Below are 25,444 nucleotides of genomic sequence, written 5' to 3'. Positions count from 1 at the left end.
TCCAGCAGCACTGTCAGAGTGGTTAATTAATGAACTTATTCTCCATTGTCTTGTCTCTCCAGGGTCTTACCAGGATGTCCTTCCAGCCCTATACTCACAGCCAACTGCAGCAGATCCTAATATGCCGACTCAGACATATAAAGGCCTTTGAGGACGACGCCATCCAGCTGGTAGCCAGGAAGGTAAGTCACCTTCAGGGAGCTCCTACTTGCACCTACGAACCAGGCGGCAAGTCTGCTGAGCACCTGCCAGTGTGAGGCCTTGTGTTGGGTGCTCTGCAGATGAAGAGAAATTTAGAAAGTCCTGTAAACATAAATATCAAAAAGTAGAAACAAAAGTGTGAAAAGTTCTTTAACTTTCTTACTGTATAATTAATCAGCAGGTTATGAGTATGGTGGGCTTCTGTACAAATGAAGATGAATTGATTCAGGGGTCAGGCAGCTTTGTATAATGAAACGGGCAGTAGAGGCCGTCGAGTAGCAAACCTGGTTGGAATTCTGGCTCTGATACTTAATAGATATTGGAAGCTTAAATGGAAGTTACTTAACAACTTCCGGAGCCTTAGTTTTCTTCTCTGAAAAATGGAAATAATAGTGTCTACTTCATAGGATTGTTTTGAGAATTAAACAAGATCATGTCTGTAATGTGCCTCGCAAGGTGCACACTCCAGGACAGGTGTGAGGTATTGGATACCTACATCCTCCAAGCTCACTGGGAGAATTGCCAATCGAGACTGTTCTCCAAGGCTGCCGAGGAACAGAAGTGGGTTAAATGTCTGAGCTTCAAGCTGAATGCAAGAAACCACACATCTGCAGTATTTCAGCACTTAAAGGAATTATAAACTTATTTCTGGTTCTTCTTGCCCGAAGTGATCAGAATTCTGAGTACCTAGAGCCGCAGCACATGTAATGACAGCTCAGAGCTGGGTGCTGTATTGGTTGCAGGGGGTCAGAGGCGAGCCAGACAGGGAGCTGGTCTCCAAGCTTTGCTCTCTGGAGCTCAGAGTTACCATTTAACCCCTCTGTTGGGCAGAGTTTTTTCACTTCTGCTATCTTTCTAAAAGTTCTTTTTTTGTCTTTTTGTCTCTCTGAAGGGTCCTTTTTTTATGCCATTCTGTTTATTGAGGTGGTCTTCTCTTTTCCTCCAAGATGCTTTTTGTCTGTTGAATTTGGTCTCTATCTTGCATTGTTAGAGACTTTCCTCAGATGTCTTGGTTATTCCACTCTGATGTATGAGTGAAGATTAAAAAGCTTTTGGGGAGCTCTGAGCACATGAGTGGGGCTTGTTCACTGAGAACTTAACTGTGGGGCAATCTGATTGGGCCAATTTCAGTATCTCCAATTCTTTCCCGTTAGAATAGTCAGATTTCCCAAGTAGGCATCCTGTGTCCTGCCTGGAGGGCAGTATTCTGGGAGTGGGGGGTAGGCTGGAGTCAGAGAGGGTGGAGGTCTTCAAATTCAGCATGCAAACAGTAGCCATTTATATCTAGTAAGGGACCTCCCCTCCCCTGCAATAATACCTAGTGTTCCCTGGCCCAGAGACTTTCTCTTAATCCTTGCTTGAGAATAAATCTCTGGACTCTTGCCATGGTAGAAGAGGGATAATCTCCAAGCAAAAAGTTTTATAGCGACCATACAAATAACCAAGGCACAAAATTTGCCACAGACCCCTAAACCTTCCTGATGGCCCTAATGTTTACCCAACAGCATGAAATGGGAGAAGGAATCTAGGGCAAGGGTCAGCGAACTTTTTCTGTGTAGGGCCAGGGAGGACATGTTTTAGGCTTTGTGGTTATAATGGTCTCTGTTACCACTGTTCAACTGTGCCCTTGTATCTTGAAAGCAGCCATGCCCAATAGGTAAATGAATGGTCACGGTTGTGTTCCAATAAAACTTTATGTACAAAAATGTGTGGCAGGCTGTAGTTTGCTAACTCCTGGCATCAGTTTGTTAACTTTCAGCCAGTCCTCCTTAGTTTAGCCAAACATCCCCCTTTACCTCTAGTTCCAGTATCGCTGTTGTCTGAGCACTTTGGAGATATTTAGTGTAACTTAGATTTTTTTTCTCGGATTCCTCCATACTGGCTTAGGAATTGGCTCTCTCCAGTCTGTGGGGTCAGCCACTACTCTGCCACCTCTTTCCAACTTGGAGAATTATATTCTCCACTCCTCTCCTGTTGCTTCCCTTCCTTTTTAGGGTTCTTGGTTTCAGAAGGCATCAAATTTAGATGCTGTTTTTACTCAAAATTTTGCCTGTAATTTCAAACCTCTTTCATTTCTATACCTATAAAAAAACATACCTATTTTATGTTGTTTCTTACAATTATGATATCTGAACTCTGTGCATCTAATTCTGTTGATTGCTGTTTCCCATGTGTATGTGGCCTTGTTTCCTTGTTTTTGTGTCTTGATTTTTTTTCTAATTTTATTTTCTATTTTTTCTTGTATGTTCGTGTTCCTTAGAGCTTCCTCTGAGAATTGAGGACTGGGTTGAAGTTAGTTCATTTAGAATTTGTTTTTGCTTCTGTCAGTTACCAAGGGCCACCATCAACTGGGACCATTTTTTTTTTTTTTTGAAGATTTTATTTATTTGAGAGAGAGAGAGAGAGAGAGAAACACAGCAAGAGAGGGAACACAAGCAGGGGGAGCAGGAGAGGGAGAAGCAGGCTTCCCACCGAGCAGGGAGCCCGATGCGGGGCTCGATCCCAGGACCCTGGGATCATGACCTGAGCTGAAGGCAGACGTTCAACAACTGAGTCACCCAGATGCCCCATCAACTGGGACCATTTTTAAACAAAATCTCCACTTCAGGTTTTTAGGAGACACAACATAAATTTGGGCTACAAATCTACGTGAAGGCTTGTAGTTGCAAAGACTCCGTTTTTTTACACGTACCTGGCACCAGGGTCCACACAGGCCATTTTTCCATCCCTTCCACACAGTGCATCTTTCATTCACCCTCATACTGAGGCTGTAGTGGAGGTCAGAGCCTAAGTGTATACACAGTCTTCTGTTAGATTCCATGTGGGGTGGGCCCCAGCTCTTCTTGTGTCTCCTTCACCGCAGCAGCAGTGAAAAGGGGTATTTATGGTCACCACTGTTGATGGATACCCCGAGGGCAAGAACTGCTTTGGGCGTTTTCGTGCTTCACTTTGTTTTTAGGCCTCTGCAGTAGCTCTGGAGTCCATGTTATTAATGGCTACATGGTGCTGCCTCACAAGGCAGTGGTAATGGTGATGGGAGGAAAGAAGTGGTAGGCTGGAAGCATCTATGGGACAGCTTTACCCTTGGATATGAAGAATCAGAGAAGGGGAGAATATAAGCTGATACTCATTTTTTATCTTGGGTTACTAGAAAAGTGACCTTTGTTTTGAACGTCTTAAATTTGCATCCTGAAAACATATACACAAAACATTTATAAACTCTGATCATCTCACTTCCCACAGATGACCACTTTTAATCTTGCTGTGTTGTGTATGTATATACCTATACAATTTGCTCTTGTAAACTTAACTTAGCGTGAATTTTGGAAGGAAATAATTATCTCAGGATGTCGTCAGGCAGGATGTTACCTGTGATGGTTGTTGGGTAAATGGTGGGGATTGCCGGCAAGTACTGGGAATACTGAGAGATCCTTGCAGGCTGCAGAGTCCAAGAATTTCCTCTGTGAAATTTAAAGTGCAGGTGGCTTTCTGAGTCAGCTTGGGAGAGAGTACAGGATTCTCTACAATGGGAATCTGCATGCATGGCAAGAAAGGAGCAGTGGGGTCACTGGCATTGTGGGTTAGTCAGAGTCCTCTAACCACAGACTCCCCTGTGTTCTCCAGCTTTGTGGCTTCCTTCCCTCTTGATCCTGGTTCATTTAGCCATTCACTAGGTGGTCTCCAAAATTTACCACATGCTGTTAGGGAGACTGAGGCTCTGGCTTTACCATCAGTAGGCTCCACATCAGCCTCTTGGCTTTGGCTGACTGCTTCTGGGGCACATTGTTCTCTTCAAGCAAGGAATGAGAACACTTGTGTTTCTAGGTGGGTCAATAATGATCTTGGGCCAGTGGTCTCTTTTAAGTTTTACTTCCCGGATTTTAAATAAAGCTGAGAATTCCTGCCTTTTCCATTATGGATTTATCCATAAATCCAAGACATAGGTTTAGACTTAAGGAAGAGTCCCAGAAGCAGCGTAATAATATAAATCCAGGCTTCCACCAGGTTCCCACTGGGGCTAAGCACATAACGTCAGGCTTCAGCCCATTCCCAGCACTGCCTTTCTATTTTAGCTGAACCCAGAATCTGTTGGTTTTTCTCTTGGGCTGAGATGGTAAAAGGACCTCAAGGAATAAAATATTCCCTCTTGTAGGTAGCAGCCCTTTCCGGAGATGCACGACGCTGCCTGGATATTTGTAGGCGTGCCACAGAGATCTGTGAGTTCTCCTGCCAGGAGCCCAACTCTCCTGGCCTGGTCACTGTAGCCCACTTACTGCAAGCAGTAGATGAGATGTTCTCATCGTCGTATATCACTGCCATCAAGTAAGTTGCTTCTAATGGATGTGGATAACAATATTGTCCTATGATCATGTGTAACTTGACAAATATAACTACAAAGGTAATTTTATATATAAATGTTTCAAAGTAACGCACTGTATGCCTTAAAAATGCATAATGTTATATGTCATATATATTCAGTTTTTTAAAAAGTAAGATGCTTCTGCTTCCTGACCCTGAACCTTTCTTGGAAGACCACAGGAGAGGTCCACAGCGTGGGAAGGCCATGGGAGTTTCTAAGCTTTTATTCATTCAACCTGCATTTACTGAAGACGCTGTCCTTTTCTTAAGGGGCATAGTCTACAGGGAGATAGGAATGCAAACCTAGGAGAGTGGGAGAATCATGACCACTTACTGAGTTACACTCCAGGTGCTGAGTGAAGTAAAGTGCTATTGGAACAAGAGGAAGGAAGCAGCTATTCCTCTCCCACTGAGGCAGATGTATATTTCCAGATGTAGTTGCTGTGTTCCCTGGCTTCCATAGTGGCATTTTCTGTATCATTTTGAAACTTTAGAGAAAACCTTGCCGAATAATATAGAAGAAAGTTGTTCCCAGTTTTTTCCTTTCTCTTCTCTAAAGACACAGAATAACTTTACATGGCTTTTCTCTGAGTCAGTGGTATAGCCACTTATGAGAATTCACATCTCATTTTCTTTTAAGAAATTCCTCTGTTCTGGAACAGAGTTTCCTGAGAGCCATCCTTGCTGAGTTCCGTCGATCAGGACTGGAAGAAGCAACATTTCAAAAGGTGATTGATCTTTTCTTTAAATCCTTTTAGATTTTGCTCTTGATGCCTTTTAAATAGGAGGGAATTTCAATGGCTTTGTAAGAGTTTCTCTCTATTTGTGCCAACCCAATTATGCCAAAGAATGTCAGAGCAACACCTATTTTTATTTTTTATTTTTTATTTTATTTTTTTTTTAAAGATTTTATTTATTTGAGAGAGAGAATGAGAGAGAGAGAATACATGAGAGGGGATAGGGTCAGAGGACGAAGCAGACTCCCTGCCGAGCAGGGAGCCCGATGCGGGACTCGATCCAGGGACTCCAGGATCATGACCTGAGCCGAAGGCAGTTGCTTAACCAACTGAGCCACCCAGGTGCCCCCTATTTTTATTTTTTAAGGATTTATTTATTTGAGAGAGAGTGTGTGAGCAAGGGGAGGGGCAGAGGGAGAAGGAGAAGAGAATCTCCTCCCCTCTGAGCAGGAAATGCAGGGCTCGATCTCACCACCCTGAGATCATGACCTGAGCCGAGATCAAGAGTCAGATGCTTAACCAACTGAGCCACTCAGGTGCCCTAGACCAACACCTATTTTTGTATGATGTTGTATTCAGTTGCATGAAAAGAGACCTTTAGCAACTGGTTTCTGCATAGTAGATGGAAGGAGTATTATGTGCCAGATACCATTCTAGGAGTAAGAGATTCAAAGATGAGTAAAACAGGAGGTGCCTGGGTGGCGCATTCTATTAAGCCTCAGACTCTTGGTTCTTCTCAGGTCATGATCTCAGGGTGGTGAGATCGAGCATGGCATCGGGCTCTTTCTCTGCCCCTCCCCACCTGTGTGTGCTCACTCTCTCTTTCTCTCTCAAACTAAATAAATAAATCTTTAAAAACAAAACAAAGGCAAGAGTTACTGCCCTAATACAATTATGGTGTACTGGGGATAAGGCTCTCAGAATGACCCATTTTAAAAACAAATTACAAAGATCAATGCAAACACTCTGAGCATAGTTTCAATTACTGAGTAAAAGGACTCACTAGGGCTAGTGCCTTAGAGGTCTATTTAAAACTAGTGTCCATAGTTAATGGGCTGCCTTTAGAGATTGTTAAAGGTGTTTGAGTGTGTACCTGGGAGTGTGTATGTCCATGTGTGTGTGACTATATTTTTTTTTAAAGATTTTATTTATTCATTTGACAGAGAGAGAGAGACAGCAAGAGAGGGAACACAAGCTAGGGGAGTGGGAGAGGGAGAAGTTCCCGCTGAGCAGGGAGCCCGAGGCAGGGCTCGATCCCAGGACCCCGGGATCATGACCTGAGCCCCGCATCGGGCTCCCTGCTCGGCGGGAAGCCTGCTTCTCCCTCTCGAACTCCCCCAGCTTGTGTTCCCTCTCTTGCTGTCTCTTTCTCTTTTAAATGAAAAAAAAAAAAAAATCTTAAAAAAAAAAAAAAAAAGCCTTTAGACATAGAAATGGAGAGGCCCAGCTACTTCTGTACTTCCTTTCACGTTTTCTTTTTTTTTTTTTTAAGATTTTATTTATTTATTTGAGAGAGAGCATAAGACTGGGGAGGGTCAGGGGGAGAAGCAGACTCCCTGCTGAGCAGGGAGCCCGATGTGGGACTCGATCCCAGGACTCCAGGATCATGACCTGAGCCGAAGGCAGTCGCTTAACCAACTGAGCCACCCAGGTGCCCCCTTTCACGTTTTCTTTACTTCTTTAAATTCTGTTTTAAACTGCGAGTTAGGTTTGCCCGTTATTGTTCTCCTAGAGGCTGAGACAGCTCTTCAGCAGAGTGGCTTTCTGTTTAGTTTGTAAACATTTCCTGAACATCTATAATGTGTCATTAACTGGGAAGATGTGCTAGGAACCCTGAGTTGAATTGGTCAATATCCCTGCTCCTGACAAGCTCCCAGCCTGGGTGGGGGTGGGGGTGATTTATGAAGAGAATGGTGACCAGGAAGTGTGGCAGGCTTGCCTGGCCCCCTGGGGGCGCTTTAGGAATCCATGTTTCCCACTGTCCTCCTGGCCTCTCTATGCAGTATTCTCCCTGGGCCTTTGTGCTTTTCCAAGGCTTTGGCACCTGTGCACTATTATCTGCTAAGGAAAATGCCCTTGTAGCAAAATTTGACTTGAATTATGACAATCTCATTTGGAACTCTCACTCCCTGGAGACTAGGACTGTTTGTATAAGTGACAATTACTAGATATATCCATTAACACATGAGGGATGTGGCAGTATATTTAATAGATAAAACTAAAGCTCAAAAAGTGAAATAACTTGTCCAGGGTTGCATATTTAGGTGATTAGTTGAACCAGGATTCAGACCTGTTCTGATTCCAAAGCCCAACTAGCATTCTGCCCCCGCATTTGTGCCCCAGCAAGGCACCTGTTGATGCCTTCAGGGTATTGAGGATCCTGGATAAGAAGCATCTGACTTGCCTACAAGAAGAAATAAATGATCAGGTACAGAACCAGTACTACCTTCCTTTCCTCTCCCACTTTCTGGTGTCTGACCTCGGATTTGCTTTTCGTTTCTAGGTATACAGTCAACATGTGGCACTGTGCAGAATGGAGGGACTCCCGTACCCCACCATGTCAGAGACAATGGCAGTGTGCTCTCACCTGAGCTCTTGCCGCCTCCTCCTCGTGGAACCCAGCAGGAACGACCTGCTTCTTCGTGTGCGGCTCAACATCAGCCAGGACGATGTGCTGTACGCGCTGAAGGAGTGAAGGGCTTCACAGGGAAGGACTGTGATCAGCTCTTTTCAAAGGGCCTGATTTCCTCTTTCTAAGCACATGGAATTGTAGTAGCAAAACATAATGAATGGAAATGGCTGTCACATATTTTGAAATTTTCCATTAAATAATTTGATTTTTTCTAGAGTGAGAAGTTTGCAGTCATTACAAACACCAGATTAAAAAACCAAACCATCCTTCCTACAATAGGCCCTCATTGTGGTTTTTCTGTTCCTGCCATTTATTTAACGGCAGCATGGTATGCACATAATTATGTGTATCTGTATAAAATAGTTGTGGGAGAATATGTAAGAAATTGGTTACATTGGTGGCCTTTGGTAAGAAACTAGATGGCTATGGTCAGACTTTAGAGGAAGACTTACTGTAAGTCATGTATCTTTTAACTTTTGAACAATGTGAATATAACAAACTTAGTTTATAAAAGAGAACTGCTGCTTGGAGAGCCTGGGTGGCACAGTTGGTTAACTGTCCAACTCTTGGTTTCAACCCAGGTCATGATCTCAGGGTCACGAGATCGAGCCCTGCATCGGGCTCTGTGCTTAGTGTAGAGTCTGCTTAAGGCTCTCTATCTCCTTCTCTCTCTCTGAAATAAATAAATCTTTGGAAAAACAAAAACTGGGAATAATACCAGTGATAAATAATCCATACAAATAGCTAGAAAATATAATTTTTAAAAAGTTACTATTTATCATAAAAACAAATCTTTAAGTAAAAAAGACTTAGAAGGCACAGAAAATATAAGATAACAAGAAATAAATCTAATAAAGACATGTAATCTCTAAATACAAATCTATTTCAGTCAAAATCTTGGCAGGGTTTTTGTGTGACTGCAATTCTCATATTTATATTTCCAACCAACAATGGAACTGACATTCAAAGCCCCCTTATGTCGGGCACTGAGAAAAACACATCACCTGTGTAATAGTCCTGCCAGAAATGTTTGACCCGAATTTACTGATGAGAAAATTATCAGATAAAATTATGCAAAGCAACTGTTCCTCTTCAAAAACATCGGTATCATAAAAGCCCAAAAAACCAGGGAGGAACTCTTCTAAACTAAAGGAGAATAGAGAAACAGACCTAAATAGCTAAATGCACTGTGTGAATCTTGACTGGGTCGTGGACTTAGAGATACAAAAATTATTAACATTATTAGGGACTAAATATGTAAGTTTTATGTAAATGCTAAACTTTGTAAATGGTCAGTTATTGTGGTTATATAGGAGAATGTCGTTCTTGAAATACTTATGAGTGAAATAGAACATCTGCAAATAATTCAGAAAAATATATATAACTGCATATAATGGATGATCAGTATCAGAGTAAAGAATTATTCAATTAATAAAAAGGAAAAATGAGTGAATAAGTCATCTACAGAATAAGACACATGAAATGACCAACAAAATGGAAACATAGTAAATGAGGCCTGCAAGTCAAACCCCTTTCACTGTATTAGAAAACCTTTCTAGGACCATAGGGAACAACTGGAACCCAAATGCCCCACTGATAGGAATGTAAACAAACTACTTTGGAGATGATTTGGTAATATTTAATCTGGAAAATGCAGAAACCCTATGAGACAGCAATCCCACTCCTAGGTATATACCCTAGAGAAACACATTGTACCCCAGGGGTTGTGTACAAGAATGTTCATAGCACTATAATGGCAAGCCTTTGGGAAAGTGAATTATTTTCATACTTTGAAATACCACAGAGAAGTGAAAAATAGCTATAGTATTGATGTAAACGAAGCTTACAAATAGAGTTGAAAAAGAAGTTGAAGAATAGATGTACTGATACCAATGATACAACGTTAAAGCTTGCCAAAAAAAAATGCTGTAGATTGCTTAAGGATCTATACATACATAGCAGAAATAAAACACCAAATTCAGGGCACCTGGGTGGCTCAGGCGTTAAGCGTCCACCTTCAGCTCAGGTCATGATCCCAGGTCCTGCTCGGCGGGAAGCCTGCTTCTCCCTCTCCCACTCGCCTTGCTTGTGTTCCCTCTCTTGCTGTCTCTGTCAAACAAATAAGTAAAATCTTAAAACAAAACACCAAATTCAGGAGAGTAGATACCTCTTTGGGGAAAGGGTTGCAACATGAGAGGCACAGGGTGGCTTCAACTGTATTGTACTGGTTTTTTTCTTAAATTTGTGGTAGATACCCATGTATTTATGTCCCTTCACACAAAAAATAGGAAGTATTTATTGAGTACCTACCATGTACCATGCAATGCCCTAAACACCAAAGATAACTTGGATAACAAACAGAAAATGTCTGTTTGCTTGCATTCAAGCAAATATGAGATACTGTATATCTCTCTGTATATATTAAATATTTCATAAAACGTATTAATGAGAAGAAATATAAGAGCAAATCTTCAATTGCAAAAGGTTAAAGACGGCCTCTTTGGAAAATGACCCAAAGGAGTAAGATCAAAAAGTTTTTGTCCAAGAAAACTGGAAGATTTTTGAAACTGCTAACTACAAACCGCAAAAGAATAATTTAAAAGTTTAGGGAGTGCGTTGCTGGGTTTGTTTCAGGTGAAGATTCTCTGTACCGCCCCTCCACCCGCCATTTCATCCTTCTAATCTCTTCGTGTTAAACTGTCTGAAGTGACTTCATGAAGAGGTGCCATGAACAGTGCCTGTCTTAGGTATTCAACCCGCCTTCTGACTAGAAAAGATACATTCAGCTGCTGAATGAATAAGAAAGAAATGGTGAGCCCCACTCTCATTTCTCTAGACTCAATTACAAAGAAAATCTCGATGAAGGGGGAAAGCAGGTAAGCCCTTCCTCTGGGGCAGAGCCTACTCCAGGCCCGCCCCCACGCCGATGGGGCGGGGCGAGTGTGAGCCCAGGGGTATCGTACTGGGATTACGGGAGGAAGCTTGGCGGGTTGGTTGTAAATGCAGGGGCAGGGGACGCACCTACTGCATTTGCGCCAGCAGCGGCACACCCCCAAACCGCCCAACTACCCTCTCCGCGAGCGTCGCGCTACCTGCCCAAAGGCGCCTGCGCGCTGAAAACCTCACCCTTAGAGTCACCTGTTGGGACGCCACGCCCACCTCGCTTTGCGCATGCGTAATGTGCGTCTTACAGGCCGTAGAGTCACGTGTTGGGGCGCGAGCAGTCTCCCGCAGGGTCGCTTCCTGTCACGGCCGCAGCCGCCGCCGCCGCTGCCGCCCGGGGGCCGCGGGCGCGCTGGGCGGTGCCGGGCGCGATCAGGCCCAGGCTGGTTTCGGATCCGGCGTGAGGTATGCAGCGTACCCACCCCCCGGCGAGGGGAAATACAGGGCTGCGGGGGAGATGGAGGCGCTGGGGCAGGGCAAGGCTGCGCGTCCTGCCGCGCGGGAGTGGGGTCCCTCGGCTTCGCCTCCCCTGCGCCCTCCCGCTGTCCTCTTCTCTCCCGAGTCCGGGCCCAGCACCGACGCTCCCAGTCCGATGCCCCGGAGCCGCAGACTCGGCCTGACTGACCTTGTCTCTTCCCGGTGTCCGCTCATTCCGAGCCCCCGGCTCAGGTGACGGCCGGCCATTCATCTAAGTCAGCGAACTCTGCCGGCTGGAGTCACCCTGAGCGCCCCCTCCCGTGCGCCCACAGCCAGTTAACCTCGGAGCCCTGTTGATTTTACCCCTCTCAGTGGGGAATCCATCTGTTTCTCTCCATCCCCGACGCCACCCCCGCGCTCCCCTCCGCTCACCACTTCGCGGGGACCGTTGCGAGATGCTCGGTACCGAGAAGGCTTCGAGCCCCCACTCTCCTACCTCTTGCCCTCTGCAGCCGGAGGGAGGTTTCTGAATCTCCGACCTGGTCCCGTCACGTCCTGTGCCCTCAGGACCGTGCCCAGAGTCCTTTAGGCTTAAAGGATTTTCCGTTTTGCCACCTGTACAGATTTTCAGCTTCTCTTGTACTATTTCTTGTCTCACACTTTATGCCCCAGTAATCCCACGTCTTTAGCTTGTGCAGATCAAGCTGTTTCTCACCTCGGAACCATTATCAGGTGTTCCCTCTGAAATTCCGTACCCCTTCCTTACCCCCAACTTTTTCATGACTCAGCACAAGCATCACTTTCTCCACGAAGCCTTTTCTTTCTGTGCTGGATAAGTGGCCGCTCCTGGGAATCCAGGGCCCCTGGAACAGCCCTGTGTGGTTTTTGTCCATTGCCGAGGCTGCCTCCACCGTGTATGCTCTTTGAGGGCTGAGACCATGTCACATTCATTTCCTGCTTTTGCAGTGCCCGGCACAGGTTCTTTCACGTAGTAGGTCCTGTGAAAGGTTGTGAGATCTTTGAATCAGAATGCTGACTCAGATTTCTCTGGAGCAGAACGGGCCAGTAGGACTTTGTGTGGTGATGAAAATGTTCAGCGGGCCAGTGGTAGCCACTAGTTGAGGAACTGGATTTTAGATTTCAGTTTAAAGTTAAATCGTCACATATGGCTACCATGTTTGACAACACAGGTTTAGAGCCTTTCTGAATCCTATCCAGTCTTGCACCCACCTGGTCCCTGAATCCACCTTCCTATGCCCCTCCCCCTCACTCAGCCTCTTGGGTTTAATCCAAATTGGTCAGTCAGTTCAGTAAGTTCTTAACTGTGTGTCCACACTCTCCACTTAAACCCATTAACAGGTGGGCCCCATCCCTTCCATGGCCCATGTTGCTTGCTATGATTCCAGAGACAGTATTTCATCCTTTGGTGTTAAAGGTTGTTTTTTTCCTCTGGTTTGGGAGTTTACTAACCACACCCTACCACAGGCAGCACTATTGGGGGTGGGGCTCTGTAGGCTGCTCCAGTCTGAGTCTCTTTCCCTCCCCAGCAGACAGGTATCTAGGCTGTCAAGATGCCAGGGCCAAGACCTCGGAAACCTCAGGCCAGTGGCCAGGGTGTGGCAGCTGCAAAGCAGGTATGGATATAGCCCCCTTCACTCCTGGGCCAGTCTGAGGGGGTCTCTAGACGGCTTGGGCAAACAGGGTCACCTGTTTAGTTTCCCCATTAGTCTGGAGACTTTGAGCAGTTCCTCCTGGAGTTGGCAGAGCTGTTAGAGACCCTCGGACTAGTCCCTGCTACCCACATGTGTGAGATGAGGCCTGAACTCTGTTGTGTTCCAACCCAGGCATCCTCCTGCCATGGCCATCTCCATATGAGTGGTCTGGAGGGTTCAGGAGCCACCAAATTTAGGGTGTTCTCATGGGGTGTCGTCACTGTCATGGGTTTCTCTTTTAGGGCCATGATTTTGCTTGCCAGCCAAGGATGCCCGGGCTTGAGAACTGTGGCCACTGGAAGAGTTTTACCGCTTAGGAGCACAGGGCTGTGGCCCGGGTGGGAGACTGAGAAGTCTGTCCTCTAATCTGTTCCCTTTACTTCTTCTGGGCCCAAGTTCTGAAACTTCTTAGTCCATTTTTATTGTCTTAAAAGAGGTGGGTAAGGGAGGTTGTGGGATAAAGAGCATAGACTGAAATCACAAGACCTTTATTTTAAATTCTAGCTCTGGCACTTACAAGCCTGTTTCAGTTTCATGTGAGCACGGAGATGGAAATAGGGCTACCTTTTCCTAGAGTAGTCAAATTCGTAGAGACAGAAAGTAGAATGTTGGTTGACGGAGGGGGGGGGGGGGGTTGTTGAATAAGATGAAAAGAGCTCTGCGGGTGGATGGTGGCGGTGGTAGCACAACAGGGTGAATGTACTTAATGCCACTGAACTGTACACTTAAAAATGGTTAAGTCGAGGGGCGCCTGGCTGGCTCATTCGGTAGAGCATGCAGCTCTTGCAGTTCAAGCCCCATATTGGACATAGAGCTTACTTTTAAAAAATGGTTAAGGTGGTAATTTTTATGTTACATGTGTTTTTATTTTTTTAAGATTTTACTTATTCATTTGAGAGAGAGCATAAGCGGAGGGGGGGGGGGCGGGTGTTGCAGAGGGAGAAGGAGAAGCAGACCCCCCACTGAGCAGGGAGCCTGATGTGGGGCTCGATCCCAGGACCTTGGGACCACGACCTGAGCCGAAGGCAGATGCTTAACGGGCTGATCCTCCCAGGCGTCCCTCAAAGTCTATTTATTTTTAAGTAATCCCTACATCCAGTGTGGGGCTCGAACTCACGACCCCAAGATTAAGAGTCACAAGCTCTTCCAGCTGAGCCAGCCAGACACCCGTTACATGTGTTTTACCACAATTTAAAATAAAATAAAATAAAATAAAAATAGGACCTATGTCTCAGGATTGTGAGACTTAACGAAGATAGTCATGTAGAATGCTAAGTACAGAGCCTGATAGCTGGTGCTCTTATGCTGTGAGTAATAACGGTAATGCAGTCTTACTGGGTTCTTCACAGTCACTAGGGAGATAATTGTCCCACAGGCTAATGTTGCAAGCCTCAGTTTCCCTGTCTGCACACTGGGCCTCACACATAGTGAAGGAGCCACTGACCGCCTAAGATTGGCTCTGGGACTGGTCCTCATTGTGTGGTTCCTAAGAACCCTTCTCTGCTCTCAGCTGGGGCTCTTTGTGGAGTTCAGCCCTGAGGACATGCTGCTGGGGATGGAGGAGACTGAAGATGACGGAGACCTGGAGGCTGAACTGCTGGCCCTCACTGGGGAAGCAGGGGCTGCAGGCAGGAAGCCAACACCCAAGGGGCAGGGTGAGTTTGTGGCACTAGGCTGACTCATTGCTGGGACCAGAAGGGTTCAGGCGGGTGGTAGAGAGGGTTCTTTCCTCACGGCTGGGAGGAGCCAGTTAGATCACCTGGTCCTTCGGATATCCATCCTTCTGCAGCCCTCCCACCAAGAGGCTGTCTTGCCCTGCACATACACCTGTGTGATGGGAAGCTCACTCCTTCTCTGACTGTCCCTCTCCCCATTATGGACAGTCAGCAGTCTGATTCTCAGACTGACTCACCTCTATCTTAGCCGTAGCCAGGGCCCAGTATAGTCGAGGAGCTCAGCACAGACTGCACTGAGCACACAGTAAGTGTACAGAAATTGTGTTGAATGAATAAGTGGAATCTCCCTCCCCAGCCTGGAAGAGGACAGAGACCTGAGCCTGGGAGGGTCTGAGGGTCTAAACCTTTCTTTTAGGGAGAACAACCCCCCATCCCATGTGCCCCTGAGATGAGGACGATGGGAGGACCTGGAAAGGGCGTCCAGCACTGGTCTGGGAGACCCACGGCCCTTACTTCTCTCAGTCCAGTCCCTCTTTCGAGTTAGGTTGGGGCCTGGGTTTGAATCTGGGCTCTGCCACATACTAGGATTGCAATGTGAGGAAAATTAACAGTTCACTCGTATAAAAAGGGAATAATATTACCTATCTTGCAAAATGATTGTGAAGCTTCAGTGGACGTTAAAAATCTTTACATATGTCAAATGTGCAGTTGGGGGAATGGATGGACATGTCTGTGAACAACTATAACAATAAAAATGCCAAGAAGGGCGAATTCCCAGGAAGCTTTCCCAGCTGAGGGTCTTTTGAGCTGGGTCATAAAGGAAGAGCAGGAATTTTCCAGGTGGGACTTTGGCTGTGGAAGGGAAGAAGGATTCTATCTGGGTGTGTCTTGCTGGCACAGTGGATTGAAGACCCTCCTCATGAACCTTTTCTGACTGCCCTGACCCTCTGTGACCCTCTTCCCTCAGCCCCCCTGCCTATGGCCCACATCGAGAAGTTGGCTGCAGACTGTATGCGGGATGTGGAGGAAGAGGAGGAGGAAGGGCTGGAGGAGGATGCAGACTTGCTGGTGCGTCTGCCACGCTGGTGTCTGAGGGCTCTGTGATCAAGCCTGTGCAGGAGGCCTGGGGTTTGTCTCTGTGTGTCTTCTGAGGTTGAGTGAGTGCCTGGCCCTTCTTGGGCCCATTTTCCTAACTACAGTGTGAGACTAGTCTCTTTTGATGGCTGGTCTGAGCTATGCATGCAGAGATTTTCAAATTTGGAGTCTTTACTGTTTTGAAGGCTCTTCTTGGTCAGATTAAAGGAGTGTTTTGGTTTAGAGGACACAGTGGTAGGCACAGTGACTGATGCTGGGTAATACTGCTGGCGGAGAGGGTCCTTTATTCTCATACACTGTCATGGGTATGGCCCTGAGGTTCCCAAGCTCCTGAGACTTGTATCTCCCCAGACTGAGCTGCAGGAGGTCCTGGGTGCAGATGAGGAGGCTGGGCCCCTGGACGGTGATAAGACAGCTAACCCAGGTGGCTCTGAAGAGGAGAAGGGACAGGAAAACATTGAAGCTCCAGGGCAGACAGCTCTACTAACAGCTTCAGTCCCAGCAGCTCAGGTAGGTTCTGGAGGGATCCTGTGCACCTCCCCTACGTGTCTGTGTGTGACATGCATGTAGCATGGCTTGCATAGGAAGGCTGCAGTAACCCTTTCCAGGGTCCTCCTCCCGCAGCTGCCCCAAGCAGAGACAGAGCATGAGAAACTGCTTGGTGGCTGGCCAGCCTCAAAGGCCTCTCTGTTCTCCCAGACCCCCCCCTACAGCCATTTCCTGGCCTCCACAGATTGTCTAGGCCTCTGTGTTTTCCTCTGACATGGCCTCTGGCCTGTCCAGTGAGTCTTTGCCTCCCACCTTGAGGCTTTTAGGCTCTTCCTTCTCCTTGAACCCAAGAGCTCCATTTTCTGGGGCAGCTTCCTTGCAGGGAGGGAGCAGCAAGGGCCTAGCTGGCCCTGGAGTGGCCATGCCCTGAGCTGAAGTATCTACAGGCTGGAGGGCCTCGGGGGCTGCAGGCTCTACTGGAGGATCGGATCCACAACTACCGGGAGGCTGCAGCCAGTGCCAAGGAGGCAGGTGAAGCAGCCAAAGCCAGGCGCTGTGAGCGTGGCCTGAAGGTGGGTTAGGCCTAGCCAGAGAGAGGGCTGGGAGGAGTGGGGTTGAGGGCAGTGGGTAAAGCAGCACGAGGGGAGGCTTCCCCACTAGCCTTGTGAAGGTGAAGGATTCCTGTCCTGTCTTCAAGTAGGGTTCAGGCTGAGATGGGGGCTGGGCTTCTGGTTCTCTCCCTCAGACTCTGGAGGCTCAGCTGGCTGCTGTGAGGAAAGGCAGGAAGATCAGTGAGGATGAGATCCCACCTCCAGTGGCCTTGGGCAAGAGACAGCCGGCCCCCCAGGAAACAACTGACAGGAACCCTGAGGCAGATGCCCCGGCTCCCTTCACCATGGAGTCAGGTATCTGGAGACATTCCACGTCCTGTTCTCGTCTGCAAAGTCCGAGCCCATGGCCTGCCTCCCCATCCTGCCACACTGTCTGTTGCACCTGCCCTGAAAGGTCCTCAGGCCAACCAGACCTGTAGGCACTGGGAACCCAAGGTGTGCACCATCTGCTTTGACCCTCTTGCCCCTTCTGCGGGCTTTTTGTTTCTTAATAGACAAGCCCTCCCAGCCAGAGACAAGCCTCTTGGGCAGTCCTAGCATTTCTGCCACACCCGATTCAAACCCAGACCCACAGGCCCTGTTGTCGGCTCGACAGAGAGAGTACAAATTGGCTGCCCTGAATGCCAAGCGGGCTGGAGACCTAGACCATGCCCGAGAGCTCATGAGGATTGGGAAGGTATGACATCTGACTCAGAGACCCTGTGTCCAATCCCTTGTTTCACAGATAGGGGCAGTGACCTGCTCAAGGTCACACATGTAGACTGAGCTTGAGTGAGACTGGTCTGAGGGGGGTGTTTTTCAGCGCAGGGGTTCTCTGGCTTATGCCCACACCTGCTTTTCCTACTGTAGAGGTTTGGTGCAGTCCTGGAGGCCCTGGAGAAGGGGCAGCCTGTGGACCTGAGTGCCATGCCCCCGGCACTGGAGGGTCAGTATGGGGACGGTGGGGTGGGGCCTGCTCACGCTGGGATTGGGGAGTTTCAGGGCCGGGACTGGCCAAGCACCTCCACCTCCACCTCTTCTCTGGGTCCCCAGATCTGAAGCCCCTTCCAAAGGCTTCCGAGGCTCTCACAGCACCCTCAGTTGTACCCCCAGCAGTGGAACGAGTGCAGCCATTGATGGCCTCCGACACTCCGGCAGCCCCAGGTAGGATGGCATAGTGGGACCATGGCGTGGGGACCTGGGGAGAGGCAGCAGAACTGATGCCATCTCTTTTCTTCTTTCAAGTGGTCCCTGCTGAGCCACAGACGGTGCTGGATGCCCTGCAGCAGAGACTGAACAAGTACCGTGAGGCAGGCATCCAGGCCCGGGGCAGTGGGAACGAGCGCAAGGCACGGATGCATGAGCGCATTGCCAAGGTGGGCCCGCAGCTACCACCCCTGCCCCGTGTCAGCCTGTCTCCCTGGCCGGCTGCTCTGTTGCTGCAGCGAGCCTTGGTCTTTGAGTCTCCCTCTCTCTGTCTCTGTTTCTGGAGTTCCTGCTGCCTCCGGGGCTCTTTTTCCCTTTGGGGCTGCTTTCAGTCTTCCTCCCCCTGTGTGGGGCCTGCAGACCGCTGCCCACCGGTAAGCCCCTTCCATCCCTTGCAGCAATACCAAGATGCCATTCGAGCACACCGGGCAGGACGGAGAGTTGACTTTGCTGAGTTGCCTGTTCCTCCAGGTGAGTGGGGCTTGGCCTAGGGGCTTTATGAGGAGGTCTCTGAGCAAGAAAGGAGGAGGGGGAAATGTTTTCTCACGTATCTGCCTCTACTCTATGGGACCCATCCATCCTAGCCATGGCCAGGAAGACCCAGCTAAGGCTCACAGCAGTCTAGTGCTTCCCCAAGGCTGTCCTGCCCCTCTGCCAGCTGTGTCTGTCTTCCACAGGATTCCCCCCCATTCCCGGCCTGGAGCCCACTACGGGCACTGAGGAGGATGCAGTGGCAGCTACTCTAGCAGCTGCCCAGAAACTGGCTTCCGTGGAGGAGACAGCCCCGGCAGAGGAAAATGAGGATGAGGTTTGGCTGCGGGCCTGAGACTCCAGGGGTTGGTGGGGGGGAAATAGCAGATGAGGGATAAACCCAGACCCTGTTGTTGGCCATACTAACAAGTCCGGCAAGGTAGGTATGCTTTCTTCTGTTACACTGAGAAAAAACTTGGCCGAGTGCACCCAACTAGGAGTTAGCAGAGCTAGATACAAACCAGCGTCTTTCTAACTCCAGGGCCCAGGTTCAGTTCCCATTACCCTGCTGTTTCCTACTGGGAAGGTTTTGAGGCTGCTTCCAGCTCTGCGATTCTCTAGGGCCCATGAGGGGAAACCATTCATTTGGTTAGTTAGTGCAAGTTAGTGCAGCATTAGGAAGAGAGCCCAGGTCTGGGAGCTGCCCCAGCCCAAGTGGGGAACAGATCCCCTGTGACAGCTTCCTGGGCACCTACAGGATGAGCCTCCAGTCCAGGCCCCAGTGGCCAAGAAGCCAGCGAAACCTGTGGTCCCTTCGTTCCGGGCCCTGCCTGAATCCAAGGCCTCGAGCTCTAAGGAGTCGCTGAGCCCCTCTGGTGAGCTGGGGAGAAGAGAGATGGAGGAGTGAAGGATCCAGTGAGGGCCAGGCCTGGCTCTAACCATTGTCCCTCGTCCTTCAGCACGGGAGCAGCTGGTATTGCTAGAGGCACGGAAACTGCAGTACCAGCGGGCAGCCCTGCAGGCCAAGCGTGGCCAGGACCTGGAGCAGGCCAAAGCCCATCTGCGGGTGGCCAAATGCCTTGAGGCTCAGATCACCCAGGTGCGAGCTGGCCGACCTGTGGATCTCTCCAAGGTGAGTCTCACCTCGTTGAGCAGCAGGACTTCTCAGGCAGAGGCGGCATTGGCAGGCTGGGCAGGGCTGGGGACAAAGCAGCTGCTTGGAGGGGATGGGATGCAGCTAGGATAGGGTGACACCTGGGAAAGAGCTTGTTCCTTACACCACTCTACCCCATGGCCCCAAGAGAGGCCAGGGAAGGCCAGGTGGGCTGCTTGTGGTCAGAGATGACAAGGCAGGGCAAGGCTAGTGGAAAGCAGAGCATTGCGGCAGCCTGGGATAGAACGGGAGGCAGTGAGTTCCCATCACTGGAGGTTAGCAGACACTGGAGAAACATTTAGTTTGGATTCTGCATTTGTTAGGCTCAGTAGAGGAATAATCTGACTCTTGGGGCCCCTGAGGGGCCTTGTGACCCGGGCAGGTGCCTTCACCCTTGACAGATGAGGAGGGTGACTTCATCCTCATTCACCATGAGGACCTGCGACTCTCCCAGAAGGCTGAGGAGGTGTATGCCCAGCTACAAAAAATGCTTCTGGAGCAACATGAGGTCAGTGGACTGCTTCTCTGTTTTCCCCTTTCTGTGCCCACAGGCCCTTCAGGGAAAGGTGTGGGGCTCAGGTCAAAGAGGTCTGGATTCAAATTCCAGCTCTTCTACTTAGCTGTTGTGACCATGGGGAAAGTACTGTGAAGATGGGAGCAAGAGAGAAGTGCAAAGGGAGATGGATGTGTGTGTATATTTCTGTATGTGTATATCTGTCCGAACTGCTGTCTTTAAGTCTGCTTCTGAAGTGGTGTTTCTGTTAGCAAACTCCTCTTCTTCCCTCAAAACCTAAGTGAATTTTGGGGAATGGCTATCTTCAGGAAAGAAAACAGCAAAAACTTAGGCAGAAAAGTGTGATGGAGCTTGGGAACAGTGGCCTTGGAGTATGTGTTGGGGGTAGGAGGGGTGAGGCTACTGAAGAAGGTTGGAGCTTTCAGAAGTCAGGCCTCACATGCCAACCTTGACAGTCCTACTGTGGGCTCTGGAGTCACTCTGGGTCCTTATTTTCAGAAGTGTCTGCTATTCTCCAAGCAGTTCATGCACCAGGGCAATGTGGCTGAGACGACCAGGTAAATGCCAGACCTGCGGCTGGGGCTTACTGGGTGGGGAGGAGAAAATAAGAAAATGAGCCCTGCCATGCTGATGTGCCCACCCATCCCTGTCAGGTTTGAGAATCTCGCTCAGGACCGCAAGAAGCAGCTTGAGATCCTGCAGCTGGCCCAGGCCCAGGGCCTTGACCCTCCCAGCCATCACTTTGAGTTGAAGACATTCCAGACTGTGAGGTGCCAAAGCCTAAGGGAAACAGTGGCTCCATGCAGGGATAGGACAAGACACTGGCGACTTAGGCCCTTTTAGTGAGGCTTCCTGGGCTTGGCCCTGCCATAGGCATTAGGGTTGGGGAGGAGTGGGCTGTGGTTGCCTGCCTGGGAGCAGCTCAGAGCTGCGGTGGCTGTGGAAGGAACTCTGGACTGGGGGTCACGTAGGGCTGAGGTCTGTGTACCAGCTCTGCCGCTGCTCGCCCAGACAAGCTTTGCTTCCCAGGGCCTACTCTCCTGACCACCTCCCAGCGAGACAGGCAGGCAAGCAGGCACTGGAAGAGGGGAACTTTTCCAACTATTCGCCTTCACTTTGTTCTTTCTCCTTGCTTCTTGGCTATAGGATCTTCTCAGAACTCAACAGCACAGAAATGCATCTGATCATTGTCCGGGGAATGAACCTCCCGGCCCCTTCAGGTAGTCCTAGGGCCTCGTCTACTCCAGGCTCTTGCCCACACACTTGACCCCTGGCCAATAGAGAGGCACTGGCTCCAGGCACTGGGCTTCTGGCTCCTCCTTCTGACCCTGGATCCCCTTTCTCCTTCACAGGGGTGACTCCTGATGACTTGGATGCTTTTGTGCGGTTTGAGTTCCACTACCCTAACTCGGTGAGGTTCAGGTAGAGGTAGGATCCCCTGAACCCTATCTTCCATTCCAGGATGTGCTCAATTTCTCTGCATTCCCTGGGAGGTCTGGCTACTGGGAGGGGTTTGAAGACCCTTGGGTGCCTTCCCTACAGGGGGCAGTCACATCCCTCAACACTGACTTAGCCTAGAGCTCTTCACCCTATAGAGCTCTTTTTTCAAGCTATTCTGACTTTTCCCATCTTACTGCTTTAGGACCAGGCTCAAAAAAGCAAAACAGCTGTGGTGAAGAACACAAACTCTCCAGGTGAGGACCTCTTTCTCCTCCCGCTTGCTCCGATATATGTATGCAGCACTTTTGTTTTCAGAGTGCTTTCAGGTCTGTTATCATAGTTGGTTAACTCAACTTGGGAGGTAAGGCAGTTGGGGAAACTGAGGCTCAGAGAGGTAGAGGGACTTGCCTCAGGCCCCATAGCAAGGAGGTGGTGGAAATGGGACTTGAATCCAAGTCCCTCCCTTTTTGGTAGAATCTGTGTCAAGAGCACAAAAATTATCTGTGTGGACTTCCAAGGCCAGGACCTAGAACCTCTACCGCCCTCTGGTGGCAGTGACTCCGAATTGCAGGCAGAGAGATAGGGGAGGCCAGCTGTGGGCCGGTTTCTACTTCCTCAGGAGCCCAAGCCACTTCTTGTCTTCTCCCATTCTTGCAGAATTTGATCAGCTCTTCAAACTAAACATCAACCGAAACCACCGGGGCTTCAGAAGGGTGATCCAAAGCAAAGGAATCAAGTTTGAAATCTTCCACAAAGGGTGAGGCCCTGGTCAGTTAACACCGCCAAGATGGGCTGGGAGGAAGGAATAGCTTCTGTTTCTGCCCCTGCTGCTCCTCAGTTTTCCTGCAGTGGGCCCAGCTGGCTCAGTTCTACCTTCCCTGCTCTTCCCGGTCCAATCCTCTGCTGATTCTTGGTTCCCCAGATCCTTCTTCAGAAGTGACAAGCTGGTTGGCACAGCCCACCTGAAGCTGGAGCGGCTGGAGAATGAATGTGAGATCAGAGAGATTGTGGAGGTAGGATGGGCAAACCATAAGACTTGGCAAGTAAGAGCCAACATTCATTGAACAGCAGTCCCTGTTGTAGGTTTGTGGTGCCCATTCATTATGAGACATCCATAAATGTGCTGTAGACTAGGTGCTACTCCCATTCCACAAATGAAAAGATTGACAGTGTCTGAGAAGATTCCATAGCATCACTGGACAGGAAGCAGTGATGCTCTTTCCACAACACTCTGAGTCACCTGAATTCTCACGGATGGTGGATTAAGAGGGCTTTTGAGGGGTCTGATCATTGCTGTCAACTTGGCATGGGCACATTCCCAGGTTGGGGCAGTGGTCTAGCAGCATGATGATGTAGAACAAGCTCCCGGCATGAAGCTGGTAAGTGGCTCCAGATTGGGGACCCCCCAGAATGCAGCTGATCTGTGCTTAGGAATTGGCTCCGGACAGCTCCTTAAACTTCTGTGAACTCACTGAATTTCACAGGCAGGGGCTCTGAGAGCTTGTCTCTGACAGGTGAGGAAACAAAGGTCCAGCAAGAAGGGTGTTCCATAAGCGCATGTATCGTGCCCCTGGCAGGCCTCGGCCCAGATCCTTGCTGATGCCTTTGTAGGCTGGGGCTTTTCCCACTACACATGCCTGCCCCCACTCCCTGCCTGTCTTGGGGGAGACGTTCTTACGCAGGGCCTGCTCCGTATTGGCCCCACTGCAGGCGGGTGGGCGGGCTTCTTGAGCCTGTAGCACTGCTTTGTGCTCCAGCTGCCAGGCTCCTGCCTCGAAGGAGGGAAGCAGCATAGTGGGTGCAAAGAAACTCTTGGCCTGGGTTCTAATTCTAGCCTTGCTACATAGTGGCTGTGTAACCTTACTGTTCACTTCTTTCTGGGCCATCTGTGAAGTACGGGCTTGGGCCTAGTGGTTTTCAGGCCGTAGCTTGAAGCCAGAGCATTTTTTCCAGGAGTTGCCATGGGGAAACTGGGCAGAGCTCTGGGTTTCTCATCTCCCCTTCAGAGCATTGATCCTTGTTCGGATTTACATGTTACTTTTTATAAGACTTAACCTAAAACCACCAAAAAGCAGGAGTGCAGGGTTGTCATGAAATGGAGACTCCTGTGTTGACGCTGCGGGACACTTGAGCTCCTTCCTTTCTTGACCTATGATCCTAGGGAGCTGTCTGCTCCCAGCCCTTGCCCCCTCTCAGTTACCATTTCTCTCTCTCTTTCTGTGGTCTTCACAGGTCCTGGACGGAAGGAAGCCCACTGGGGGCAAGCTCGAGGTGAAGGTGAGGCTGCGGGAGCCTCTGAGCGGCCAGGATGTGCAGATGGTCACTGAGAACTGGCTGGTCCTGGAGCCCAGGGGCCTGTAAGGTGGGCAGCTGCCTGGGTCCTTGAACTTCTGCCCTCAGAGATTCTTCCAGTATTCCCTTCCTATCTGGGGAGAAAACCTAGGATTTTTCTCGTCTGTATGGACAACCAAGGGGCAAAACTTGGGTAGGGCTTGGGCTGAGTTTTTCATGATCCTCAAGAGAACTGGAGATCTCAAGTTTGTCTGCAGGAAATCTTTTCTAAACTCTCTTTGCATATTCACTGCAGTTCAGACTTACTACATATGCTTTGTGCCCTCATGCAGGAGACAGTCGGTATTGGGAGAGGAAGCAGGCCAGCGACTGTGTGCGGGAGCATATTTTTCCCAGCTTTGCTGTCTACAGAAGCCTTTGTACATAAGGAAGATGCTGCTACACAAGCACCAAAGATCCGTGAAGTATGTGCATTATGACCACACAGCCCTGGTCTTTCCTGTTGCTGGCCCCTCTCTGGGCCTCCACCAAAGCAGGCTGGATTCCAGTAGTCCCCTCCCCTTCAACTGCTTCCCTCTCCCGCTGGGCGGAGGCAAAGATAGCCTCCTTGCTGTGTGCCATGGAGTCTTCCAGCCCCTTAACCCTTGTGTAGCAACTGTGTGTAGCTTACCCCAGCCCCAGTTGCAACATTTCTGGATGTGCCTTTAAAAGATCTAACTAAGGGATGGGAGAACTTGAGGGTGATCGGGACCCCCCACCCCCGCGTAAGGTGGGGGCAGGGTTCCGTGACTCCACCTGGTCCGTGGCAGCCTATCCCACACAACTCAGCTTACCCCAGCTGTGCCTGTGCCTTGGTTCCTCACTGCTGCTGCACTAGCCTCCCTGCTTGCGGAAGCGCTCAGTGGAGGAGGGAAGCTACGTTCAGGAATGTGTGCTGGGAAGTAAGGGCAAGGTTGTGTTGGGTTTGGTCCATGCACCTAAGACTAAACGACTGTTAACTGGAAGAAAAAAAAAGAATATATAAATAATTTTATGTAGCCGTTTTTATTTAAGAAACTAGATCTAATTTATTAGAAGGGTTTTACACTCCATATGCAGAGTAACGACCAAAGTCCTGAATAAAAGCCCTGTTCCCTGTCACTTTTAAAAGCCAGAGTGGCAGTAACATCTGTTAATGGACAGGAACCGCAGCTACAGCTCCACTTTTGCGAAAGGGCAAGGGGAAGCCTATGTCTTCTGCTCATCACCTAGAGCGATCCCTAGTTCCTTCCCAAGAAATTCTCCTTTGGCTTTTTCTGAACGGATGGAGACCATGGAGGGATTTATAGTTATAATAGATTGAGATTTAATAATCAAAATGGCAATATTCTACATTTCTTAGAAATAAACTTCAACATCTTTTTTTTTCCCCTTTTTTGAAGCATTAGGTTCAACAAAGCATTCCTCAAGATTTTTTAAAGGCTAGGAGTGAAGCAAATACACTCAGCTTACTGGTCACTATAGTACTGCATAAGCAC

General features: G+C 49.0%; 2 protein-coding genes across 3 annotated transcripts in view; both read left to right on the top strand.

The window, feature by feature from the left end:
* Positions 1–8,140, top strand: part of ORC1 (origin recognition complex subunit 1) — a 28,485-nt gene extending 20,345 nt beyond the window's left edge. The window contains exons 15-18 of the mRNA XM_044914029.1: positions 63–182; positions 4,355–4,524; positions 5,201–5,288; positions 7,801–8,140. Coding sequence (XP_044769964.1) covers positions 63–182; positions 4,355–4,524; positions 5,201–5,288; positions 7,801–7,992 — 570 coding nt within the window. The 3' untranslated portion in view covers positions 7,993–8,140. The remainder of the gene's footprint in view (positions 1–62; positions 183–4,354; positions 4,525–5,200; positions 5,289–7,800) is intronic.
* Positions 8,141–11,160: 3,020 nt separating this feature from the next.
* Positions 11,161–25,029, top strand: CC2D1B (coiled-coil and C2 domain containing 1B). 2 transcript variants are annotated; one of them, XM_021684314.2, is made up of 25 exons: positions 11,161–11,277; positions 12,840–12,923; positions 14,512–14,656; positions 15,645–15,745; positions 16,124–16,282; positions 16,708–16,833; positions 17,007–17,166; positions 17,367–17,548; positions 17,722–17,797; positions 17,905–18,015; positions 18,097–18,227; positions 18,456–18,528; positions 18,735–18,865; positions 19,286–19,403; positions 19,488–19,660; positions 20,064–20,189; positions 20,694–20,752; positions 20,849–20,965; positions 21,342–21,415; positions 21,548–21,606; positions 21,838–21,889; positions 22,293–22,392; positions 22,558–22,648; positions 23,868–23,997; positions 24,260–25,029. In XM_021684314.2, exons 2-24 carry the CDS (start codon positions 12,861–12,863, stop codon positions 23,994–23,996), a joined length of 2,556 nt encoding a protein of 851 aa, XP_021539989.1. In that variant the 5' UTR covers positions 11,161–11,277; positions 12,840–12,860; the 3' UTR covers position 23,997; positions 24,260–25,029. The 2 variants fall into 2 exon arrangements, with proteins under 2 accessions (XP_021539989.1, XP_021539990.1); XM_021684315.1 differs by lacking the exons at positions 21,342–21,415; positions 22,293–22,392; positions 22,558–22,648; positions 23,868–23,997; positions 24,260–25,029 and having other exon boundaries at positions 21,838–21,876.
* The last annotated feature ends 415 nt before the right edge of the window (positions 25,030–25,444 follow it).

Source organism: Neomonachus schauinslandi, chromosome 4, assembly GCF_002201575.2.
Source record: "Neomonachus schauinslandi chromosome 4, ASM220157v2, whole genome shotgun sequence".
Lineage (NCBI taxonomy): Eukaryota > Metazoa > Chordata > Mammalia > Carnivora > Phocidae > Neomonachus > Neomonachus schauinslandi.
The sequence above is the reverse complement of the archived record's forward strand: the minus strand, read 5'-3'. Positions and strand labels throughout refer to the sequence as shown.

What these genes read in the sequence shown, in the direction of transcription:
- CC2D1B (XM_021684314.2), top strand. Translation starts at nt 12,861, where the DNA reads ATGCCAGGGCCAAGACCTCGGAAACCTCAGGCCAGTGGCCAGGGTGTG. An exon ending in GGAGTCGCTGAGCCCCTCTG is followed by an intron (nt 19,404 to 19,487) that starts GTGAGCTGGGGA and finishes CTCGTCCTTCAG; the next exon opens with CACGGGAGCAGCTGGTATTG. An exon ending in AGTTCCACTACCCTAACTCG is followed by an intron (nt 21,607 to 21,837) that starts GTGAGGTTCAGG and finishes TTACTGCTTTAG; the next exon opens with GACCAGGCTCAAAAAAGCAA.